General features: G+C 44.5%; 1 protein-coding gene across 3 annotated transcripts in view; it reads left to right on the top strand.

Moving 5' to 3' along the window:
* IMMT (inner membrane mitochondrial protein) overlaps positions 1-16,450 on the top strand; it is a 304,792-nt gene that overhangs the window by 179,086 nt on the left and 109,256 nt on the right. For all 3 annotated transcript variants that reach the window (XM_033951925.1, XM_033951916.1, XM_033951934.1), the window contains 2 exons: positions 10,724-10,859; positions 11,017-11,146. In XM_033951925.1, coding sequence (XP_033807816.1) covers positions 10,724-10,859; positions 11,017-11,146 — 266 coding nt within the window. The remainder of the gene's footprint in view (positions 1-10,723; positions 10,860-11,016; positions 11,147-16,450) is intronic.

The following is a 16,450-nucleotide window of genomic DNA, read 5'->3' as shown; positions in this document are numbered from 1 at the left end:
TTGCTGGGAGACATTCATCTAATAACACTAGATTGGCTTTTCATATGCTAAATTTAACAAAAGACATGAAAGATCCGGCTTTTTCTGTGTCCTTAGATGCAGAGAAAGCCTTTGATCGGGTAGAATGGACCTTCATGTATCAAGCTATGGAATGGTTTGGAATAGGTTCAAGATTTATACAAATGATTCAAACACTGTATAGCTCCCCTGTTGCAAAACTATATACAGTATTAATAATAATTTTTCATAACGCTTTAATTTGCGGAGGGGGCTTAGACAAGGTTGTCCCCTATCTCCTTTGCTTTTTGATATTGTTTTGGAACCCCTGTTATTAGCTATTCAGCAAGTAAAGGAGATACAGGATATTCATTATTCAGACCGGGAATACAAAGTCTCTGCATATGCAGATGATATTTTGCTTCATTTGAGAAATCCAGAAACAACCATTCCACGCTTACTAGAATTTGGAAAATTTTCAGGGTATAAGATAAATTGGAGTAAATCTGAAGTTCTTCCACTAAACGTGCATTGCACAGAAGGATTATTTGATTCATTTTCTTTTGTATGGAAAGAAGATGGATTAAAATATTTGGGAATTTAGATAAAAAACACGCTGGAAGACACAATGAAAGAGAATGAAAAATCTTTATTGCAGAAGGTAACAGAAATGTGTGAGCAATGGAATCCATTACATCTGTCTTGGTGGGGGAGAGTTCAAACTATTAAAATGATGATATTGCCTGTGGTAGATGGGAATGTTACCAGTTTTTTTTAAAGGGGTCCTTTTACAAAAAGTTAAACAGTATTCTTACAAAATTTGTTTGGTTGGGCAAAACTCTGACAAAACTCCTAGAATTGCTTTAGTACCTTTATAGAGCTCATTGATAATACCCCAGATTGGTTATGGTTGGAGTGGCGACTCATGTTCCCTTTACGATTATGTCATGTCCTTAGTATTAAAATGCCTAGATTATATAAAGAAAAAAATTTATAAATAATTATATAAATACTAGTCTTTAAGCCCGTTACATTAACGGGTGCTAGAACATATGTGTGTGTGTCTGTCTTTATTTCTTTCTCTCTCTCTCCTTAGCCGCTTTTTTTCTTTCTGCCTTTCTTTTTCCTTGGCTGTCCATCACCACCCCTTGCCTGCTCCCCCTGTCCATTTTCCCTTCCTTTTACCTCCCCTGTGTCCACCACCACCCCTTCACTGCTCTCCTTATGCAGCAGCAGCCCTTCTCCCTTTGTTTTACCTCCCCTCTGTCCAGCAGCACCTCTTTCCTTCTCCCCCTGTCCAACATTAGTCCTCCGTTCCTTTTCTTCAACCCCCTGTCCATCAGCATCTCTTTCGTTCTCCCCCTGTGCAACAGGTGCTAGAGTAGACAACTGTTTTTTTTTTCCTTTCTCTCTCTGTGCTTGGATGCTGTCTGTCTGTCTGTCATTCTTTCTGTCTGTGTCTCTGTCTTGCGCCATGCCTGCCTATCTCTCTGTTGCCCCCTTCTCTTCCCCGGCATGATTGGTGTGTGCCCCCAGAACACCCTTCCCCCCAAAGCATCCCCGTTTCCCAATGCCCCTGCCCCCTTTTGTGCCATGCCTGCCTGCTCCGTGGCCCCTTTCTGTTTCCCCCCTATGATTGCTGTCTGGCCCAGGAAACCAAAGTAGCCCCCTTTCCCTCTCCCCTTGTTGAGCCATGCCTGCCTGTTCTGTGATCCCCTGCCCATGACTGCTATGTGCCCCCAGCACACCCCTACCCCCAAAGCAGCCCCTTTCCCTCTTCCCCTGCTTGCCTGCCATGCCTGCCTGCTCCCTGTGCATCAGCATCAGCATTTCCCTCCCCCTCACCTGTTCCTTCGTAGCAGCATGGAGATAAAACGGCTCCCTTAGTTCTTTGCTGGATTTTTTTTTAAGTTTAAAGATGCCTACGCGGCTCCTCTCACGATCCGGCCTGCGTCGGAAGCCTTCTCTGACACAGGCCGGGATCGTGAGAGGAGCCACGGCGGCAGTTTTAAACTTAAAAAAAAAATGCAGCGAACTAAGGGAGCCGTTTTCAAAGCCGCCGCCGCGGCTCCTCTCATGAGCTGCACTTATATTATGTCGGAAGATGAGAGAGGAGCCGCGGTGACGGCGGCAGATTTCAAATTAAAATAATTTATGCGGCCAGCCGGCTCCCTCGAAACTCTCCCCCCCCCTTTCCCTTCCCGCGGTCCGTCTGGCTGCGTTGTTCTCTCCCTCATTCTCAAACCGTCCGTGCCAGCTGAAGTGGGAGTGGGGGGGACTCAGCACCGGCTGGGCGACTCGAGCCGCCGGCCCCCAGGAGCTCGAGGCCGACGGCGGACATGGCTTGCGTTGCCGAGTTTGGTGACGTACAACCCGCGCTTGCGCACTAAAAAAAACCTGACAGATCAGGGAACACGTTTTTTTTAGTGCGCATGCGCGGCCTAGCATTTTATTATATTAGATTCCATTCTATAAATCAACAAATCAAACTATATGGTTAAACTCCAAGATTCAAATTGGCAAATTTAAGGTCATCTGGAAGCATTGGATGATTGCAGGTATACGAATTTTGGGAGATGTTATTTCAAATGGTAAGCTGCTTGACTTTTCACAGTTGCAACATAAATATGGTCTTAATAAATCACAAAGCTTTAGATGGTTGCAACTGAAGCAGGCTATTCAGGAGGAGTTCCCTGAATGGAAAAATCTCAATAATCAGTATAGTCTGGAGTTTTTATGCTTTCATGTGGACTTCTTGGATCACCAGGCTGCACAGTGGTATAAATTGATAAAACGGATTTATAAATAAAAAACCTAAAAATGGACTTAGGGACATTTGGAGCATTGAGATAAAGCATCAAATTACTGCGTCTCAATGGCCACGAATTTGGTCTTGGAGAATGAGTTCTACGGTGTCCGCATCTATGAGACAAACTTGGATTTTTCTTTTACATAGAGCATATTGGACCCCAGTTAGATTACAAAAGTTAATAGCTCTAAGTCTAATAGATGCTGGCATTGTAATCTGGAAGCAGGGACTTTATATAATTTAATATTCTGTTGTCCCTGTATCATGGCATTTTGGAAATCAATTTGGTCTCAAATCAATTGTTTATTAGAAAACCATGTAGCGTTATCATATGATACAATAATGTTCGGTATGTCAATAAGAATAAAAAGTCAAATTTCATCAAGCAATAATAAACTTTTATTGATCATGACAGGAGTCACCATACCCTGACACTGGTAAAGGAACCAATTAAGCTACTTTAAATGCTTTTAACCTAGAGTAGTGCTCAGACTCCAAAGATGGATTGTAAGAACTCAATATGGGGACAAGCCCCTGTAGAGATTCTTATGGTATCTATCATTGCACCATTTTGTGGTTAAAGGTAGTTTAAAGTATTGTTAAAGCCTTGTTCATGACGCGTTTCGCCGCTATGGCTTCCTCAGAGAACCCGCTAAATAGCTGGAAAAGTTCAATGCTGTGAATATCCTGATTCAAAAAGTAGTTTTTTCTGTTTCCTGTGACGTCACAGGAAACAGAAAAAAAAAAAAAAAAAACTACTTTTTGAATCAGGATATTCACAGCATTGAACTTTTCCAGCTATTTAGCGGGTTCTCTGAGGAAGCCATAGCGGCGAAACGCGTCATGAACAAGGCTTTAACAATACTTTAAACTACCTTTAACCACAAAATGGTGCAATGATAGATACCATAAGAATCTCTACAGGGGCTTGTCCCCATATTGAGTTCTTACAATCCATCTTTGGAGTCTGAGCACTACTCTAGGTTAAAAGCATTTAAAGTAGCTTAATTGGTTCCTTTACCAGTGTCAGGATATCATTGACCTTTAGGAACTTCCTTCTTATATCTCCCCAGTCGTTTATATTGTGAACACAGGAGTCACCATACAACATATTACCAGTAATTGGAAAAATTACAGTAGACTTAACTATACCTTCTGGTGGAATTCGTTGTGCCACATTTACAAAATGGAAAGAACAATTGCCATACAAAGAGGGAATTATAACAATTTTAAAAAGATTTGCATTGACAAATCATTGCAATGATTAGACACCATTATCCACTGAAAGTATTCTCATACATAGGGGGGAGGGTATAAAGTTATATTAAAGGTTTGATCAATAGATAAGAATATAATATTTATATGATATTTTTGATTAAAATATTTGTGGGAAGGGTGGGTGTGTAGGGTATAAATTTATGTTTTTAAGATGTTAGAAGAAATACAAGTGATGTTTACAAGGTTTAAATGATGTAATATTGTGTTCTTGATGTAAGATGGAAAAATGAATAAAGAATTTGGGGGGGAAAAAAAAGAACATGTTTTGGTGTTCTGGTTTTGCAATCATTTTGTGCCATACCAATGTTTTGCTGAGTTTTGTTCTTGATGTTGCTGATATGGTTGTACAGTGACTGTTGTTCATTGATTGAACGTTGTTTCAAGCTGACATAATAATGTTTTATTTAAAACTTTATTAATTTTCAAGCCAACAAAAAATGCATTAATCACAAAGTAAGCACTTATAATCAATCAATCATGAAGAATAATCCCACCTTTCCCTTCTATTACATGTAATCCAAGATCATAACAACGCAAAGAAATGACCCCCCCCCCACTTTCCTGGATATGTGTGTAAATCCACAGAAATTAATGATAAAGGAAATAAAGTTTCTAAAAAAAATGCAACTCTGGATAGAACGGACCGTTTTTCCAGGTCCCTTGAAGTCCGTTATAACGTGATTATACTGTAGCATTGATATTCTTTAGAATATGGGCAGATGTCTCATTTGCACTGTTGAGGTCCTGTCATTATCCCAGGACAAGCAGGCAGGTATTCTCACATATGGGCGACGTCATCGACGGAGCCCGGATGCGGATACCTCACATGCAGACTTGCTTGAAGAAACTCGAAGTTTCGAGTCGCCTGCACCGCGCATGCGCGAGTGCCTTTCTGCCCAGCGCAGGGCGTGTCTCCTCAGTTCTCAGTTTTCTGCGGAGCCGAGAAGTCAGTCTTTGACTCTGCGTTTAACTTCATTCCTTTGTGCCTTCTCTCAACCGCGGTTTGTGTTTTTTTTCCTCATGAATCGCTGTTTTTAGTTTATTTCTTTTATTTTAGTTTAAAAAAAAAAATTTTTTTCTTCCGTTCGTTTTCCGGGACAGGCCACTCGGCCGCAGCCCGAGGACTTTGGTTTTTCGGTGGCTATTTTTCCTTCTATGTCCCGGCCTGCCACTGGCTTCAAGAGGTATAGCAAGTGTCAGCGTGCGATCTCTCTTACGGACACTCCCTCAAGTGCCTTGGGTTGAAACATCATCCTAGGTCGTGCCTGCCTTGCCAAACATTTCAGCCTCATGCTTTTAAGCGTCGTTGCATTTTGGTGGACAAGCTCTTCGAGATGGAGTCTTTTACGGATCCCTCGACTTCGAAGGCGTCTTCGGCCTCGACTCCCACCGAGGCTCCTTCTGCACCTACTGCTTCTACCTCGAGCCTCATCAGACCTTCGTTGTTTGCAGCGACTCTTGCTTCGATGTCATCTGCTGTATCTTCCCCTGTTTCCTCAGGTCAGATAGCTGAGCAGTCAGTTCCGCCGGTGGTGATTAAAGTGTCTAAGACTCCCAGGTCGAAGCACACTCACACTACTTCGAAGGAACCTCCAGCCAAAGCAGGTGGTCCGGTTTCAGACGCGGATCCATCCTTGCCGGCTTCTTTCCAGACCATGTTAGAGAAGCAGTTTATTCAGTTCCTTACTAACATGGGACCCAAACTGCTTCCTCTTATCTAGCCTGGGCATTCAGCAGACTCCCGCGAGGTCGAGCTGCTTCCTTTGCCCCAGTCTGAACTTACACACTCTTTGCAGGGAGCAGAGTCTCTGTGAGTGTCTGGTCTGGCATCCAAGCACATAAAGCAAGGAGCAGATTCTTTGCGAGTGCCTTGACGAGAATCCTCACACTCTATTCAAGGAGCATAATCTTTGAGAGTGCATCGAGATTCCTCCACCAAACCTCTGGAGCTTCGATCTACAGCCTCTAGTCCTATTCATACATTGGCATCGGCTGCCCACGTCTCCGAGGCGAAGTCTCCTCGATCCTCAAGATCTGGTTCCAGACACAGTTCTCACTGACATTCGAGGCCTTCATCAAGGCATCCTTCCAGGCATAGTTCTTCTTCTCATGACAGACCATCTTCCTCGAAGCCTCGATCTACTCCATCCTCAACCAGACCACCGACTCCTCGCTCGAGGTCTTCGATGCTGGACCTTGAGGATGTCCCGGTCTCAATTGCCTCGTCCAAGTTATCGGGTTCCTTTGATGCCTTTTTCCCTGCCGAAGCTTCATCTTCGACACAGTCTGTCTCGACGTCCTCGAGTCCTTCTCGAGGCAAAGCATTGGCAGATCAGCTATCTTTCTCGTCTTTCCTGCGACAGATGGCTGTAGACTTGGATATTCAATTGGATACTGGCTCCAAATTTTCTAAGGAGTATCTCGAAGTCATGCATCTTCCTCAACCTCCGGCAGAGTCACTTAAGCTTTCACTTCATAAGCTTTTGAATCAGACTTTTGGTCGTTGCATGGAAACACCTTTTTCCATACCAACTGTTCCAGGAAAATTGGACTCTAGATATAAGACTGTGCATCGCAAAGGGTTTGACAACTCTCAGTTATCTCATCAATCCCTGCTCGTTGAGTCCTCCTTCCAAGGTTTATGCCACCGTTCCTCCTGGAAGGGAAGGGAAAACTATGGACAAATTTGGATATCGCATCTACCAGAATGCTATGATGTCCTCTAAAGTCCTCAACTATAATTTTCAATTCATCACTTACTTTGAATTCCTTATTTCTCTTCTACCAAAGTTTTTGAATTATTTGGATACCCAAATGCATTTTGAGTTTCAGGCATTGTTTCTTTATCTCAATTACATCTATATCTTCTGCAATCATCTTATGATGCCTTCGAGTTATCTGCCCGAGCGGCTGCTTGCTCTGTAGCTTTGCATCGTCTTGCCTGGCTTCGTACCATTGACATGGATTCTAACCTTCAAGACCGCTTGGCTAACATTCCTTGTGAGGGCAACGACCTCTTTGATGAATCCATCGAGGCAGCCACCAAGAAATTATCTGACCATGAAAAATCATTTGCTTCTATAGTCAGACCTAAGCCAAAGCCAGCTCCTGCCAAGCCTGCACACCCTACTCTTAGCTATCAAAGGCGTTTTGCTTCAAAGCCGGCTCCTTATACTCACCCTCCTCTGAAAAAACAGCAACCTCAGAAGCAACAGAAACCACAACCTTCTGCTGCACCTAAGGCTTCTCAGCCTTTTTGACTGTTTACATCAGAGCATAACCTCCACCGTTCTGTCTCTGTCTCCTTTTCCCCCTATAGGAGGTCATCTCCATCATTTTTACAACCGATGGATGATAATTATATCCGACCTCTGGGTACTTATCATCATCAGAGAAGGATACTCTCTTCATTTCACTCAGGTTCCACCAGAGCTTCCTCCAAAAGAGTATCCTTCCAATCCATCCCAGACTGCCCTTCTTCTTCAGAAAGCTCAAGCTCTGCTTTCTCTCCATGCCATCGAACCAGTTCCCTTGGAACAGCAGAACAGGGGGGGTTTACTTCGTTACTTCCTTGTTCCGAAGACGGGCGATCTGCGGCCCATTCTGGATCTCAGGGCTCTCAACAAATTTTTAGTCAAAGAAAAATTTTGAATGTTGTCATTGGCATCCCTTTATCCCCTTCTAGAGCAGAACGATTGGTTATGGTCTCTGGATCTCAAGGAGGCCTACACTCATATTCCTATTCATCCGCCGCCCCCCCCCCCCCCCGTCAAATATCTCAGATTTTGGGTGGGGAATCTGCATTTTCAATACAGAGTGCTACCCTTTGGCCTCGCTTCCTCCTCCAGAGTGTTCACCAAGTGCCTGGTAGTGGTAGTGGCAGCTCTCCAAAACCATGGTCTTCAGGTATTTCCCTACCTTGACGACTGGCTCATCAAAGATTCTACATCTCAAGGGGTTATTGTAGCGACCCAACGGACTTCCTGGTTCATACAAAGTTTGGGATTCGAAATCAACTTTCCCAAGTCTCAACTTCAGCCCTCTCAGGATCTACAACTCATTGGAGCTGTTCTGGACACTGTCCAACTCAGAGCATTCCTTCCACAACAATGTCTGGAAGCTCTTCTTCAACTCTGTCATACAGTGTCTTCCCCACACTTCCATCTCAGCGAGACACATGATGGTACTTCTGGGTCATATGGCCTCCACAGTACACGTGACTCCTTTTGCCAGACTTCACCTCAGAATTCCTCAGTTGGCCCTGGCATCTCAGTGGACGCAAGTTTGCGACCCTCCTCGACACATTTCAGTCACTTCTTCCTTGAAGAAATCTCTCAGTTGGTGGATGCTCTCTTCCAATCTTTCCAGAGGCTTGCTTTTTCAAACGCCCCCTCATCAGAAGGTCCTCACAACAGACTCTTTGACCTATGCTTGGGGCGCTCATCTCGATGGTCTCCGTACTCAAGGCCACTGGACCAGTACAGATCATCAATGTCACATAAATCTGTTGGAACTTAGAGCGATTTTCAAGGCTCTCAACGCTTTTCAACATCTTCTTTGCGACCAGGTAGTCCTCATCCGGATGGATAACCAAGTCGCCATGTATTATGTCAACAAACAAGGAGGGACGGGATCTGCCTCCCTTTGTCAAGAAGCTCTAAAGGTTTGGGACTGGACAATCCGCCACAACACCTTTCTCAAAGCTGTCTACATTCAAGGGGCGAAGAATTTCTTGGCGGACAACTTGAGTCATCTGCAACCTCACGAATGGACTCTCCATTCCTCGCCCCTTCATCATATTTTTTCACAGTGGGGAACTCCTCAGATAGACCTCTTTGCAGCTCCCCACAACTACAAACTGCCTCAGTTCTGCTCCAGGATATATTCTCCTCATCGCCTCGAGGCAGATACTTTTCTTCTGGAATGGACGAATCTCTTCCTCTACGCATTCCCTCCATTTATTCTCATTCTCAAGACTCTGGTCAAGTTGAAGAACGATCATGCCACCATGATTCTAATTGCTCCTCGGTGGCCAAGACAACCTTGGTACTCCCTTTTACTTCAACTCAGCAGCAGGGAGCCATACCTTCTACCAGTTTTTCCATCTCTGGTTACACAAAGTCAAGGATTTCTGCTTCATCCCAACCTGCAGTCTACACCTGACAGCTTGGTACCTTTCAAAGTAACTCCTCTTCAGTTTTCTCAATCTGTAAGAGATGTTTTAGAAGCTTCTAGGAAGCCTACCACTAGGCAATGCTATCACCAAAAATGGACTAGATTTTCTACATGGTGTTTTTCTCATCATAAGGAACCTCAACATTCCTCCTTATGTTCTGTTTTGGACTACCTGTTGCACTTATCCAATTCTGGCCTCAAGTCTACATCTATCCGAGTCCATCTCAGTGCAATTGCGGCTTTCCATCAGCCTATTGAAGGGAAACCCCTCTCTGCTCATCCAGTGGTTTCCAAATTCATGAAAGGACTCTTCAATGTTAAACCTCTCAAATCACCTCCTGTGGTTTGGGACCTCAATGTTGTCCTTACTCGACTCATGAAGCCTCCATTTGAACCAATTGATAAGGCACATCTGAAGTATCTCACTTGGAAAGTGGTGTTTCTCATAGCCCTCACTTCTGCTCGAAGAGTCAGTGAACTGCAAGCATTAGTTACTGAGTCACCATTTATGACAAGGTGGTTCTTCGTACTCATCCTAAATACCTACCTAAAGTGGTCTCAGAATTTCATCTTAACCAATCCATCGTACTTCCAGTGTTTTTTCCAAAGCTTCATTCTCATCCTGGAGAATCAGCTCTTCATACTCTGGACTGTAAACGTGCTTTGGCCTTCTACTTGGAACGCACCAAACCACACAGAACTGCTCCTCAACTTTTTGTTTCCTTCGATTCAAATAAGTTGGGCCATCCTATTTCTAAGCGTACCATCTCCAACTGGATGGCGGCTTGTATCTCTTTCTGCTGTGCCCAGGCTGGATTACCCCTTCACAGTAAAGTCACAGCCCATAAAGTCAGAGCAATGGCAGCTTCAGTAGATTTCCTCAGATCTACACCTATTGAGGAAATTTGTAGAGCTGCTACTTGGTCCTCGGTTCATACCTTCACTTCTCACTATTGTCTGGATACTTTCTCCAGACGGGATGGACAGTTTGGCCAAACAGTATTACAAAATTTATTCTCCTAAATTGCCAACACTCCCACCATCCCATTTTGGTTAGCTTGGAGGTCACCCATATGTGAGAATACCTGCCTGCTTGTTCTGGGATAAAGCATAGTTACTTACCGTAACAGGTGTTATCCAGGGACAGCAGACAGCTATTCTCACAACCCACCCACCTCCCCGGGTTGGCTTCTCTGCTAGCTATCTGAACTGAGGAGACATGCCCTGCGCTGGGCGGGAAGGCACTCGCGCATGCGCGGTGCGGGTGACTCAAATTTTCGAATTTCTTCAAGCAAGTCTGCTTGTGAGGCGTCCACATCCGGGCTCCGTTGATGACGTCACCCATATGTGAGAATAGCTACCTGCTGTCCCTGGATAACACCTGTTACGGTAAGTAACTGCCTTTTGGCCTCACTGAATTGGGATGCAGTAAAATTCATATTAATAGTATGTGTTTGTCTATAGAGAAGAATTAGAGATGATGAAAGGCATTATTGATGATACCAAGAAGACTTCTGTTGCTGGAGCTAAACAGCACATTCTTGCTGCAGAGGGGAAGCTCCATCACATGATCGTGGACTTGGACAATGTGGTCAAAAAGGTAATTATTCTTGTCACTCTTAGAAGGAGCACATCTCATTGGCAACCACTTTGTTTGGCAGTACTGTTTCAACTGATATGCTGTTGTCTATTTTAGTGTCTTATGTTAAAGACAAAATAGTTTCAGATATTTTGAGCTCATTCTTCTCCTTTTGCAGGTTCAGGCATCGCAGTCTGAAGCAAAAATTGTGGCTCAGTATCATGAACTGGTTGCTGTGGCTAAGGAAGAATTTCAACGAGAACTGGATAGTATCACGCCTGAAGTACAGTCTGGTTGGAAAGGACTTAGTACGTATAAGCTACCTCATTGTGTATATAAATACTGAACATTGCATAATGTGCTGGCAGTGTGGTGATATGCCTTGACATGAAAACTCTAACTGCTAAATTGGCAGGGAGATGATAACATGTGTATAATACTTACTGTGCAACCTAGAAAGCTGAATTTATGGTAATCTTTGCTATTGAACTGCTGCTAAATTGTGGCACTCTCAAAATCCAACAAAAATAAACACCCCAAAACGTTAGCTAGAATCAGTGTGGTGATCTGCAGGCTGCTAGGTCTTTGCCTTCCAGACAGCTTTATTTAAAAAAAAAACCCAACCACAAAAATTTTGTCATCTACTTCAGGTAAGAAGTGCTTCTCTATGATGCATACATAAATTATAAAGGTGCAAACTGAGAAAGAAATACTTGAAGTTAGGGTCAGTCCAAAGAAAACCATACCTTCTACCCTGAGGATGATCTAATTTGCTTTAATATATACAATACCTCCTTTTCGTACACCTAAATCAGTCCAGACCAGCAAAGTTTATCACCTTACCAGCAAATGGAGGCGGAGAAACTGAACCACTGACATCTACTGCTGTTGCTACTATTAATAGTTTCTGTTGCACTGCTAGATGTATGCAGTGGTGTACATTAAACATTTAAGAGACAATCCCTGCTCGACAGAGCTTACAGTTTAATCAGAACAAACAAACAGGACAGAGGGGTTAGGTAATTATTTACAATGGCAATAATTAAAACAGACCAATGTTCCCTCTAAGCTGTGCAGGTGTGGGGCTGCGCACTTCTCTTCAGAAGCAGCACTTCCTCACCTCCCTCCCGTCTCCAGGAAGTATCTTGACGCAGACCAAGCGACTGCTTCCTGCAGTCCGGGGTTCATCCATTCCCCCCACATACACATGGTTTCCATCGCTGCAGCTCTTTCATTCTTCAGGCACCTAGCAGCATGCAGAGCAGTCCTAGCCCCAGAGCTGAGAAGACGCTGAGAAAAGAGCTCCTCTATGAACCCTTGAAAAAGCCCTTGTGGGCGAAATGATTCCCATCGGGGCATGCTAGAGAACACTGCATTAAAGAATAAGTAAAAAATGAAATATATGCTGTTTTCAATCTTTATTTATTTATATATTTTGAAAAACAAACAAACAATAGTTTAAACAGCAGCAAGCATACTAGCTACATTCAATTAGAAGACTCTGATATAAGCCCAAATAGAACAATCACAGATGTGGATACTTTAAGGGCTCTTGTGCCATTCTGTAATTGAACCTTAACCAGTGAGGTTTATATTCGTTGTGGGGTGGGGGTATGGCCATTAGAGAAATGCAGGACCGCGGGGATGAAGAAGGAAAAAAAGAAATATGCCAGACCTCTGGGGAAAGGGAAGGGGGGATAGGGAAGGGGAGAACAGAAATGCCAGACCATGGTAGGGAATAGGAGGAGGGAAGAGTAGGCAAGAAAAGGAGATACCAGACCACAAGAAGGGAGAAAGGGAAGGCGAGAGAGATGCCAGACTAGGGAAGGAAGGAAGAAAGATATTCCAGACTAGGGTAGGGAGAAAGAAGGAAAGGAATGAGAATAGAGAAATACCACAGGGATCGGTGCTGGGGCCGTTACTCTTCAACATATTTATCAATGACCTGGAAAAGGAGGCAAAGTGCGAGGTTATAAAATTTGCAGATGATACCAAACTGTGCGGCAGAGTTAGCTCCAGGGAGGAGTGTGAGGATCTGCAAAGGGACCTAGATAAGCTGGAAGACTGGGCAAACAAATGGCAAATGCGCTTTAACGTGAAAAAATGTAAGGTCATGCATATAGGGAAAAAGAACCCGTTGTTCAACTACAAAATGGGGGGGGGGCATTGTTGGGAGAAAGCAGTCTTGAGAGAGACTTGGGTGTGCTGGTGGATGCATCACTGAAGCCATCTGCACAGTGCGCAGCGGCCTCGAAAAAAGCCAACAGGATGCTGGGCATCATAAAGAGGGGCATAACAACCAGGACGCGGGAAGTCATCATGCCATTGTACCGATCGATGGTGCGTCCTCATCTGGAATACTGCGTTCAATATTGGTCGCCATACCTCAAGAAAGACATGGCGGTACTTGAGAGAGTCCAAAGGAGAGCAACGAAACTGGTAAGAGGGCTGGAACACTGCCCATACGCCGAGAGGTTGGACAGGCTGGGGCTCTTCTCTCTGGAAAAAAGGAGGCTCAGGGGTGATATGATAGAGACCTTCAAGATCATGAGGGGCATAGAGAGGGTGGATAGGGACAGATTCTTCAGGCTGAAGGGGACAACAGGTACGAGGGGGCATTCGGAGAAACTCAAGGGAGATAGGTTCAAAACAAATGCAAGGAAGTTTTTCTTCACCCAAAGGGTCGTGGACACTTGGAATGCGCTACCGGAGGAAGTGATCGGGCAGAGTACGGTACAGGGATTCAAACAGAGACTGGACAGATTCCTGGGGGATAAAGGGATCGTGGGATACTGAGAAAGTATAGAAACCCAACCAGGTCGTGCATGTGTAAGACCGGAGGGCTAGGACTTCGATGGGAAGATAAGACTCATCAGGAAACCAAGGTGGCATGGGGGCCCCTTCTGATGATTTAGACAGGTCATGACCTGTTTGGGCCGCCGCGGGAGCGGACTGCTGGGCTAGATGAACCTATGGTCTGACCCGGCGGAGGCACTGCTTATGTTCTTATGTTCTTAAGAAGGGGGATAGAGAAGGAGAGAGATGGATTACTGGAGGGGAGGGAAGGAGAGAGAGATGCCAGACCAGGGAAGGGAAGGAAGAGAGAAAGGTAGGGGAGAGGGGGAAAGGAAGGACAGAGAGATGCCAGACCACAAAGGGAGAGGAGGGGAGAGTGATGCCAGACTGGGGGAAGGAGAGGAGAAAGATGTCAGACCACTAAGGGGGGGGGGAGAAAGAGGGAAGAGATTCTATACAGGGATGGAGAGGAAGGGGAGAGAGAGGGTTGGAAATGGTGCACTGGAATAGGAGGGGTGGGAAAGAGAAGAGAAATTGAAAAAAAATGCTGTTTAAGAAAACATAGGCATAGGGGAGAAGAAAGAGAGGGAAGATGGTACACGTGGATGGAGGGGAGGGGAAGGGCAGAGAGAGGGAGGAGATGGTGCACGTGAATAGATGGTGAACAGAGTTTTGGTTCTACCCTGCTCATAGATACATTGGAATAATGATAATTGTACAAATATTTCCAAATAAATATTGCTTATTAAATTTAACAGAAATCTTGTTTCAAAAGGCATTTGTACAATGGAGGCACATTACAAGTCAGATAGTGTAAATGCAACTTCCCTGACTTAACGCCCTCAAAATGCTATTCTACTGCGTTTACTTATATACCTAATATATGACAACATTTTACTGCCTGCATATAATTGGTCGAGAATATTTAATACCAATTAGTATCTAACTTTACTCTGCAAAAGAGGGAGAGGAAGCACCCCCTCCCTCCCCCCGCAATGTAATCTCTGTAGTAAGAATTATGTGAAATCGCGAATAGGAAAACCGCGAATGGGGAGGGGAAAATGTATTGCTTTCTCTTTTTCTGGTGTCAACATTCTGTGCAGTGTGACACATTTATATACAGTTTTCTATATTTTCTTTTTTTGTTCAATAGAAATAATTTCCAGTGCAATAGGTGTTTTATTCTGGACAAACTGGTTATTTCCCCATGGGCATGTGCCATATGCAGAAGGAATCCACTTCAGATTTTTTTCTGTGATCCTCCTACTTCACTGGGAGCTCTACTGCCACCTGCATTTTTTCCTTTCTGCACACGATCCGGAAGGAGTGTTTCTGTTCTGCCCCCACCTCCTTTTTTCTTATTTTATTTGGTGTTTTCAGTGCTCAGAGCTTACACCTTGGTTTCAGTTCTGCCAGTGTATTGAAAAAGCAGACTCTGGTCTGCAGCTGACAGGCCAATCCTTGATGGTACCTGTTAGCTAGCCAAGTATTCTTGGAGCTCAGGGCCAGAACGCTTTAATCTCTCATCTACTGCTTAGCAGGTGTTTGAATGCAGGCTGTTAGACATCCATAGGAGGCTCAGTGGTGTCTTGCAGGGTGTCGACTGCATTTTTCACCTCCCCCATTTTATTAGCACATCCTTCAGTCTGCGGTTGTGGGGGTACGGTCAGACACCATGTCTAGCTGGCAGCCCAAAGATCACCGTTGAAGAGGAATTTACAGCATGAGGTAGTGATTCTTCTTTCCAGCTACTATAAAGAGCTGAGGCAGACCACAGCACATTGCCAGCACAGGTAAGGCTGTTATAGCCTCTGAGGTGAATCGGGGGAGGGGGGGGCGGGGGGGGAGAGGGATCTGAAAATCAGGTTTTTGAGAGTTTCTTCATATTCCTCTTCTTTCCTCCTCCTGAAAAATCCTAAATTCGCTGGGGGGTTTTTTGGGGGTGTTTTTTTTTTTTTGTTTGTTTTTTTTACCTTAGTGGGGTTTTCTAGCATTTTTAGGCTTGAAAATCTTGACAGCGGCCATCTCGGATTTTTAGCAATTTTTTTTTCCAAAACTTCAAATTCTGCCTCAAAACTGGTTGGGATGGAGTCATAGCAGGCTCTTCTACCCCAAATTCATACCAGGATTGCGCAAATTCTGTGCTTCAGGAGCATCAGTGTACCTTGTGCCGTGCAGCATGGTCCGGAGAGGCAGGAATGACCATCTTTATCTCTCTTCTGCATACTAAGATGACACAAAGGGCAGCCAGCCCACTGGGGCAGAGTTTTCTGTTTTTTGGGGCCTGGAAATGGTGACTGTTCCACAAGTAAGGATGCAGATGCCCCACAGCCCAAGAAATGCAAAGTAGTCATCACTGGGTGACTCCACTTTCCCTGGTCCTGATGAATTCTCAGACTTCTTGAAGTTTTTATGGAAATCCTTTCACGAGAGCCATGCTCCTGTGCAGTCCTGCTGCGTGTCGGCACAGCCTCCCAAGGGGTTCATAGACAACGGTGTGAAAGACAAAAGCGCATGCTGACAATTGAGCGCAGCGCGCGCCGCTCTAAATTACAGTTTTTAGGGGCTCCGACGGGGGGTTTTGTTAGGGAACCCCCCCCCAGTTTACTTAATAGACATCGCGCCGGCATTATGGGGGGTTGTAATCCTCCACATTTTACTGTAAACTGAACTTTTTTCCTAAAAACAGGGAAAAAGTGAAGTTTTCAGTAAAATGTGGGGGGTTACAACCCCCCACAACGCGGCGCGATGTCTATTAAGTAAAGTGAGGGGTTCCCCCCAACACACCCCCGTCGGAGCGCTAAAAACAGTAATTT

The sequence above is a fragment of the Geotrypetes seraphini genome, chromosome 1, assembly GCF_902459505.1.
Source record: "Geotrypetes seraphini chromosome 1, aGeoSer1.1, whole genome shotgun sequence".
Classification (NCBI taxonomy): domain Eukaryota; kingdom Metazoa; phylum Chordata; class Amphibia; order Gymnophiona; family Dermophiidae; genus Geotrypetes; species Geotrypetes seraphini.
The sequence above is the reverse complement of the archived record's forward strand: the minus strand, read 5'-3'. Positions and strand labels throughout refer to the sequence as shown.